Here is a 9675-nt window from a genome sequence, read left to right on the forward strand (position 1 = left end):
AACAATATAATGTGTTGATTTTTGGACTACTTGATGCATAGGCCAGAAGTCTCTAGAATGTATGATTTTCTGTTTGAAGGTATTTTAGAAATTGTAGAACACATTCAGCAGGTTACATTTTCTTTTTGCATCTCCATTCATCAAATTTGGCAGCTGGTGCAAAGCCCTACCTTCACAAACTCTATTATAAATGCCCCCATATAATGATATCATGGTAATATATTTGTCGATATATTATAACCTTGTTCTATATGTATATGTATGATATGTGTCTCTATATATAGAGAATATTTTCTATTGACAGAGAATTAGAATACTATTGATGGTAATTGGTCCCAATAATTGTCAATGCTAAATCAGTGGTAGACCTTTCAAAATGAAAATCTGTGATGCTCATGGTTTACAATGCCTAAACTGCTTAAAAACTAAAATAATCATGTTTTTGGAGGTCTCTTACCCACGTATCATGGAGATATGAATTGCCAGTCAGGATTGTTACACCATGTTTTCCAATTTCATTTATAGCTTAGAAGCATGCAAATAAATTGAATTTGGGTTTCTGTGTTATGAATATGGGTAGATCAGATAAGTGGTTTGAATGCTGGATCTGTATGGCCTATAATGTAGTTTAGTTCATTAATTGTATTGAATCCATCCATTTTTTGTCTGCTGGATGCATGATAAGAGACCTTTGAAACACAATGACCTTTGTTTTTTAGGCAAACTTAATGTTATGGATCATAATCAATGGAGTGGTTTTTCCTTTTGAAAGGGCTGCCATTAATCTTGCATTGATAATATTTTAAGCCAGATATAATTGATGGTAAGTATTCTAATTTTACTGTATGTGTGTATAGGTGTATATGTGTTTATGTGTATATACATAACATACAGTTGCATTGGCTCTTTTTAAAGGTTACAGTGTCACACTTGGGATAATTTTCATGAAAAGAAAGAGAAAAGGTGTCAGACACTTTCAGGTCACCTGAAAGCTTGCCATGCTTGCCAAGTCCTGGTAACATTATCCTTTACGAGCTGAATTAAATTGGCCTCAACTAGAATGTAAGTTTACTCTTAGTAAGAGATAAAACCAAGGTAGGGACAGATAATGGATCTACTTAGTCCACCTTATCTGTTGTCCACCCTTAACCATCCCAGTAGTTTATAATTTCAAGTCTTTCCCCTTGTGAGCAAATGCTCTCTCACTTGCATGCCAAGACCTACAACACTTTGCCTCATAAAAACAGTGAATTTGTGTATTATGCCAAATTACTCACTTCCAGCATGTGTTAATTAAGAAAATTCATTATCACCCTATAAACTATTTTTGTAACTTTCTTAAAATAATTCTATGGCTTATCGGATGAACAGACAGATTTTTCCGTGTGTCACCATTAGAAGGTTCTTGACACCTTAAATACTTGATTTTGTTTGGGTTAAGAACCCTAACTTTTGTATCCTGAGGACAGCTTATTGTCTGCAGTTTTCACCATTTATTTATTTTTTCCTCAGTTTGCTCTGCATGTTCACCAGAAAGCAGTGCTTCTTTCCACTCTCCATTGCTTTACTGAGGCCTTTGGATATTCCTTTCCCTATTTCCACCATTCCTATCTGGAATTACAAGTCTTTCAAATCCAACTCCATTTTATTTTGCAGGGTTTACTACAGTTGCCAAAACAACACATCCACCTTCAAGTTGGAATTTTTGAAACCTCATTAGAATGTGACTGGTTAGGCATCAACCTCTCCATATAAAATTCTCACCCTTGATTCATATAAGAATAACTGTGTTTTATTAATAGGAAACGTGACAGAGGAACTCATGAAATAAAACAAATGGAGAACCCCCAAAAAAGAAGGGGTCGCTCTCAACCTAATAAAAAGCACATGGCCCGAGCTATTTTCTGCAACATTTTTTTCTAAATGTATATCGTTTGTTAAAACCTGTTTTTCTCATAAATTATTGAGAATGATTTAGAAACTGACACATCTTTCAGATTTTCCCATGGAATCCACAAACAGAATGAGATGAAGAGTATTACTGCAGTGGCCAATTTGCAAGAATTCATTGGGTTCTTTAATCCTTTTGCCTATGTCACTTTGTAATAAATACAAAAGTTTATGTACGTGTCAAGCAAGTTTCCTATGAGGATGCCATTTCTTATTGCTACTTTTTCTTAATTAATAGCATGGACATCTTAATGCAAAAAAATTGCTTATGAGTGTTGATACATAAATGATCACCACAGGAAATAAAGGAGGAAAGTCTCTCTTAATTGAAGATGGAGCACTTCCATGGATTGTAAAAAATGCCAACAACGAAGCTGCACCAATTAGAAGACACATTGAGCTTGCATTATGCCACTTGGCACAACATGGTAAGTTAGCTTTTATCTTCTGAACCGGCAACTGGTAAAAACTTGTGCCTGTGACCTGATATTTTTAATTCTTGTTTGCAGAAGTAAATGCAAAGGATATGATTAGTGAGGGAGCCTTGTGGGAGCTGGTTCGCATTTCACGTGATTGTTCTCGAGAAGATATTAGGACATTGGCACACCGAATTCTGACTTCCAGCCCTACTTTCCAATCAGAGTTGAGAAGATTACGCATAGAATATTGAGATATGTTGATGTTGAGCCTCATGCATTGAATGTAAATTGAGAAGTAGCAGATAAATTTTTGAGTTGCATCTTCTGCAAGGAATGAGGGGTAGAAAGTACGAAGGAGGCTTTTCGCTTGGCATCGTCTGGGCAAATGAAGTGAATTCGAATCAAGTTCCAGTATTGAACTTGTGATAATTTAAAGAATCTTCGGTTTCTATCTAGAAGGCAGTGCTCTTGGGTTTGCGAACCCTGAATTCAGGGGGAGGTCAAGAATCCCTGTCGTCAATTCTTTTTTGTTCATATACCAGCCAAACCCACGCCTACCTACCTAGCTATTGTACGAGTGTGTATATGATTTAAAAGGTAAATAAGATGGTTGTGACTTACATTAACAGTAACTCGCTAGAGGTTTTAACCTATTGAGATTTCCAACCATATTTGTATCATCCCATATCAAATGGTGAAGGATTGCAGGTTACTTAAGATTTTTTACTTGAATGCATGTGTATATCTATCATCTTTATTTCGTAGGTCAAACTTGTCTAATACAAAATAGCCCTATATGGGCAGATGAGAAAAAACATATCCTAGCTTGGACACTTTATTCAGTACTGTTTGATGTAGTCCCAAGATGATTTTTTTCATGTTCGGTTGCAAGTTCAACAGCATCTGGTGCAATTTCTTGGCTTGCATATAAACATTAAGATAGTTGATGATATTTAAACAAATCCTACAGTCCTACTCATGCATGCTTGTGGTCTCCTTAATCATCATTTTAGAGGTTATTATTTATTTATTTAAATGAAGTCTGCTACGTGGGGGGACCTCACCCATGTAGCAGACTTCATTGAGCCTTTCTTCCATCAGAGAATTTTTGATGCGGAAAGAATTTTTTGCTTATATCTTCTCCGACTCGTGGGTCACCCTACGTGTGAGTACGTTTTCTCACTCCAGCACCATCTTAGTGTCAACTGAATCAAATAGCGTTTCCACCGAGCGTGTTCAGGCAGAGAGCATCCGGTCCCCAACATTTAATCGACGTCCGAGCATTTCCAACTTAGACTTCGTTCCAGGAATCCTTAAAAAGCTCGTTAGATCTTTCTCTGAGAATGCTAGTCTAACTTTACATTGGAGGGCCTGCTTGAAAGTGTTAGTAGAGCAGGTCCCGGAGTCTCCAATCTCATTCATATAGCGGATGCTGCCACCCATTTGAGTAGGTGATCTTTGCTTCAAATTTTTTGAAGGGTCGAAGACTTTGGGCTTGTCTCATAAGTGGTGAACCAAGATGAGAGATGGAAACTTGTGAGGTTTTTGCTCGGTCTCTCTCTCTCTCTCTCTCTCTCTCCCCCCCTCCCTCCCTCCACTTCCTAGTTGTTAAGAAAAAGTGATTTCTGGCATCTTACATACCTTGTGATTATGGGATCCATGGAGTTCCTTCGACCTGGTTCATCCTTGCAGCGTATCTTTTCGCACATTCCCTTTGTATCATAATATCTCATGGATATGCAAGTTTGCCATCCACATGCCCTTTGTGTTGATGGGATATCGGGTGGATGGGATAACTAAATATTTATGAACATTACCTAGGATTGGTGCAACAACCTGGGGCCTCACCAAAAAGGTCGTGGGACTGAACACACGCCCACACGAGTTCTTACATGCTCATTCTATTTTAGTTGTGGCGCCCTCACTAGACTAAGAATGGAAATCCATCCAGATCCAATTGCAAGTAGCACGATCAGTCTGCAGTCAACTCAAATAGGCTCGTGAGAGCGCCAGGTAGGGGCTATGCTGTTGTCCCCGCAACAGACCAAAGACCGTCCCCGCAATAGATGGCGCGCCAGGTAGGGGCGCCTCTTCTCCCCATTGACTACCCCTCAGGTTGCCTGGGGGGCTGTCGCGGGTAAAATCCGACACAGGACCTTCCCGCTGGGGGGCTATGTTGTGGGGGGGAGGGGGCCTTGAATTTAGTCCCACATCGGCTAATAGCGGAAAGGTTCTGTGCCTTAAATGGGGGGTGGAAATCTTTTCCTCTCGAGGGCCCTTTTGTGGGACAAAACCGTGAGGGCACCAGTCTCCCCCCGTCTGCGCTGGACGCGCGGGTCGGAGCGCCCAAAGTGGACAATACCTCGGGAGGCACGCAGTTCTCTTTTTCTGCTAGCTTAATGTGGGCTATGTTGTTGTGTGAGGCTCCGGCCAAAGGCCGTCCCCGCAACATTATCCATTATTTTTGATTTCATGTATGATTTAGGTTCAGATGTATCAAATTAGTAAGGAAAACTTGATCGTTGTACATCTTTGGGACAACATCACATCATAGTATAGATTTTCCTAGATTTTGATATGTTTTGAGTGCAAATTAATTAATTGAAACACATTTTTTAAATGATTTGCATGAGTTTTAGGCAAAGCAAGGGTCTTAGAATCCAACAAATGCAAGCCCTACAACTCAATTTTAGAAATAATGTATTTGAGGCTCCTATGAGAAATTTCTTTTCCTTCTTCCTGTGGTACGTGGCTCTCACTCGATGCGCATCCTATCAAATATATAGCCTAAAATTCCCTAAGCAGTATTTTCCGAAAAAAATAAAAATTCCAAAACCTAAGATTTGCCAAGGAGAGAAGTTTTTAGTATTCTAGAGAGAGAAGCATGATTTGCTGCACCCGCCCGAACCGAATGATATGGAGTATACCGTACTGTATCGTTTGATACCGGTACCCGATATGGGTGGCGTACCGACTGCTGAGAAGACTCCGTACCATATGGTACCAACACGGTGCTAGTGTGGCGCTGATACGAAGTCAGGAACTAAGACGGTGAATTTTAGAGAAAAGGAATCCTTCTACATCTACGAGAGGGACCAATAACCTAAGGAGACAATGAAGGATAATAGTTAGATTAAAGTTAATAGAAGAAGATGTGGTGGGAGATACAGAAGGACCGAGACTTCGATCTTAGACTTGGAGGTAAATATCTGGTCTCCCCTTTGAAGAAGGCTTTCATAGTTTCGGACTCTTTAGAGGACGTTTCAGGATATGATGACTCATCACCATTCATATCTCTTGCCCCCCTCATACGCCAGACAACTGACATGGTGGTAGGAAGAAAGAGTTGAGGACTACAATATTAGAAGAATCCAACAGCGAGTTTTAAACTCCTTGATGTTGAGGATCATGTGTGGTCTTTAATCACATATGCAATAATTATTAGGTAGATGGATTGATATAAATAATTGGGCATGAAATTTAACGACTTAAATTTTTAAATTAAATTGGGTTAAAAAATGCTAGCTAAAAAGTGTTATTTAGATCTGAGTTTAAAAAAGCTAGTTAGATGGTGTTAAATAGGTGTTAATTAAGTTTTTTTGGCCCTATACAAGTATCTAAGAAATTAAGTTTTTTTGGCCCGATACAAGTATCTAAGATTTGTTCAGGATACAACTTTTAGAAGTTGAAACGGACATCGAGAAGTTGGCGTCTTTAGAAGACTTGATGGGCCATCCCATGGGCCTAGGGACTATGCAAATGACCTCTTTTGTAGATCAATTATTTGGCTAATCTTGAAGAATTGGGAGCCCAACCCAACACCATGCAACAACAAGAGTAGCACCCAATAGGAGCGCGTATCTTCTTCTTCTAAGATGTTGAGTCATATACCCACCCTATAAACCTTGCTCACTCAATCATAGACACGGATGAGAAATTATTAGTTGGACTAAGTCCACCAGCTTAGCGATGGTCCAGTCCAACCATGAAGCAACACGGACAAAGAAGAAATTGGAGGGAAAAAGGAGCCGGTCTGTGTTGCTTTCTAGTTGGATTGGTCTACTAGCTCAAAAGGAAAAAAAGAGTAGGGGTTCATGTTGCTTTCTAGTTGGACTAGCCCATCGCTGAGCCAATGGATCTGATTCATCTAATAATTTCTTGACACGTAGTGGCTTGGCCTGCTTGAGGTGCTGTCGGAGCCTCCTTCCTCTGATATTTGTGGCTCCCTTGGAGACTCTTAATAGGAGTGGAGGTTGAAAGCCAAACTCAACTGGCAGAAAGAGAGGAACTGGTTGAGTAATTTGGAGGTGAATTTTGGGGAAGATCAAATAGCTTAGAGCTCTACGGACGAGGTGGCGAAGCAGTAGCGTCCTAAAGGGAAGAAGGGATGTGATAGCTGTGGTGATTTTGCTTGTGTGATTTGAAGAATGGAAACAATCATATTGTTAATGAATGATTTCAAGAGAGAGACAAGCTCCTGGCCCGTTTAAGATTTTTGCCAAGAAGTTGGATGGATAGGAATTGGAGGGAAGAAGCTCTGAGAGGTATATTTTCTTTATTAAACAGTGTCGTAATGCTCTGATCCTGAGCCTGCTGCTGTGGGCTCCTTTATTAATGTAGTCTACTTCATTTTCTTAATAAATGAGGTTGGATAACATCCAATATTTTCTCAAAAATTAATGCCTTGTGAGTTTTCTATATTCTTTATCTCATAAAATATAGCGCTCAGATATTATTTGATTACCTCACCTTCGCATGTGATGTGAAACAATGAAGAGTAACCCCCGCTCTGCAAACATATTTTTTAAAAAACTTATATCTACCGTAACAAAACATTCTTTGCCATGCTTATCAATGATGCTACTTCTATTTTATAAAAAATAGAATGAAGAGCTAAATATTAAATTTATTAATTATTTCTTCTTTTAGAAATACTTTTCCAGCAATGTAACCCAACACATACACATACATATATACATATATATTATATATACATCTATGTGTGTTCAGAAAGTATTTTTATATTTTAAGAGCCATAAAGGTATCTTTTAAACAATACAAAATACATTTGAAAAGAGTTCAAAATTAAGTTATGAAAGGACGAGCAAATAAAACGCATAATTTGTAGCAAACTTGTCTCGAACATGAGTATAAAGTTAAAGAAATGATCCAGTTAGACCTAATAATTTCAAAGAAATATTGATATGGATCAGTATAAAAGATGCGAAGGACTTGCAACATTCTCAAAAAAAGAATTACATAGTGATCCATACATCAATACAAAAGTTAAAGAAACAACAATATTTGTTTTTTTACCAAGAAAAAAACATTATTTTTGGAATTAATTTAAACATAAACCCATGCAAAGGAACAAGACGAGCAGCCAATCAGAGCAGCTGCTTAGAGACCACAATACCGGTGCATGCGACTGCAGTATTCCCTCCTTTTCTCCCCCTCCTTCTCTTCTCACGTGTGGAAGTGAATCCCATCAATCAGGTCAGGCGGCCACTGACGTCCAACCAAACGTGCAGCGGTCACACCACCAAGGTAAAAGTACTACTGAACTCAAGCCAAGGTAAGGCAGGGTAAGGTAAGGGTAAGGTAAGGTGCATGGGCCCCATCCTCGTAAGCTGGGTCCCACCTGCCCGACAAGGGGCATCTCTGTTCGTGGGATTCCTTGAACTCACTCGACGCTGTAGAGAGAGAAGGATGGATGGATGGATGGATGGATGGAGATAAAGAGAGAGAGAAGAGAGGAAGAGCAGAAGAAAGAGAGTGCACGAAAAGCATGGAAGAGCCTGCGATGGCGGACGTGCGGGTGTCAGCGCACCGCCCGCGTCGCCCACTCGGTTATCGAAGCGTGGGGGTGGGGGGGCGGGTGACGTGAATGCACTCGATCTGATCCCCGTCAAGCGGTCCATCAATAATACCGGCAGGACGGAGAGGTCGCAGCTTGGCCTTGCTGCTGCTGCTGCTGCTGCTGCTCCTCCTCCTCCTGCCCTTCTCTTCTCCTATATGTCCTGCTTGACTACTCGATTCCCTTGCATCAATCATGTTGTTGCCCATCTCAGCCTTCCATGTACCCATCAAAGGGTGTCTTCCATCTCACTCCATGGGGATTGCTCAAGCTGACCTTGGCTCTCTCTCTCACTCTCTTGATTGTTACCTATCCTTCTTGAGTCCAACTTTTTGGATGGTGGGCTTTGTTCATGTGTTGATCGGGTATGGAAATCTCACTTGTTAAGCATTGAGTAAGCTTTGAGTGTGGGTGAGTTCCCCATAAGCAAGGCGAAAGTAGGGTTCGATCTAGTCTAGGTCTGATCAAGCTTGTCTTGAAATCAATTTTGTCAGGCTCGATCGACAGACTGATTCGTGGATGTTATATTATATTGTTTGGGCCGGATCATTGGATCGGGCTTATTCAAAATTTATATTTGCTCCGCCTCTACTCAGCTTGTTGATGTCCCAATTTCAAACATGGCTAAGCATGAACATATTTAAAGCAGCTTGATAGCCTAAAACTATTCAATCGTCAATTAAAGCATGGATAAATTCAAGTTTAGCTTGATTTTAAAATTTTAGATACTTCAATAATGAAATTCTTATTCATAAATTCAAGAGAAAAATATTGTATAGCATCAAATTTATTATCGATCCATTAAATAAAATATTCTAGTTCATTGATCAAAGATTTTGTACATTAACATATATATATATATACACCCAATTCAGGCCTTGTTGAGGCCTAGCTTGGCTCAATTAACTTTGAGTTTGTTTGATTGAGTGTATATTTGAGCTTGAGTTCAACTCAAGCTACTCTTGACAGCCTTAGGCGACAACAGAATCTCAAAGGAGAAACAAAAATTAAGTCAGTGTAGTTCTTAGAGGACAGAAGGAGGTTGTTTTTCATATTGTTAGAGTATTTTTTATTGCTTACCTCTCTTCTTTTGTGTATATTGGGTGGAGGAGTTTACCTGCCACCAGAGGATATGGGTATGTGAGTCGGCCTGAAGTGACTGATTTGAATACGGCCAGAATATCGAGCGTGAATACTTTGCACGTAACGATATCCTGCTCGTCAAATCGATAATATTGTGATGATCACTAGGTCTTTCGGTAAAGATGCGACCAACAATAGAGAGCTTCCGATAAGCTTGGTGGTATGGTACTGGGCCCATTCGATGGACCGCTCCTGATTCGCCATATATTACAGTTGTGGCATGCTTTAATTAGCTGGTTTTTTTGGTGAGCTGTAGCCGGATTGAAAGCATATCAGTACCTTATTTTTTTTTGTCTATTTTATTTA

The 9675-nt window shown here is 39.7% G+C and overlaps 1 protein-coding gene across 2 annotated transcripts in view; it reads left to right on the forward strand.

Moving 5' to 3' along the window:
* The window catches only part of ARK3 (armadillo repeat kinesin 3), a 37398-nt gene extending 34297 nt beyond the window's left edge, over positions 1-3101 (forward strand). For both annotated transcript variants that reach the window (XM_008793044.6, XM_039114784.3), the window contains exons 18-19: positions 2250-2378; positions 2460-3101. In XM_008793044.6, the coding sequence (XP_008791266.4) occupies positions 2250-2378; positions 2460-2620 (290 nt within the window). In that variant the 3' untranslated portion in view covers positions 2621-3101. The remainder of the gene's footprint in view (positions 1-2249; positions 2379-2459) is intronic.
* The last annotated feature ends 6574 nt before the right edge of the window (positions 3102-9675 follow it).

The sequence above is a fragment of the Phoenix dactylifera genome, chromosome 16, assembly GCF_051530095.1.
Source record: "Phoenix dactylifera cultivar Ajwa chromosome 16, Ajwa_hap1_PhDact_Kaust_v1.1, whole genome shotgun sequence".
NCBI classification, from domain to species: Eukaryota; Viridiplantae; Streptophyta; class Magnoliopsida; order Arecales; family Arecaceae; genus Phoenix; species Phoenix dactylifera.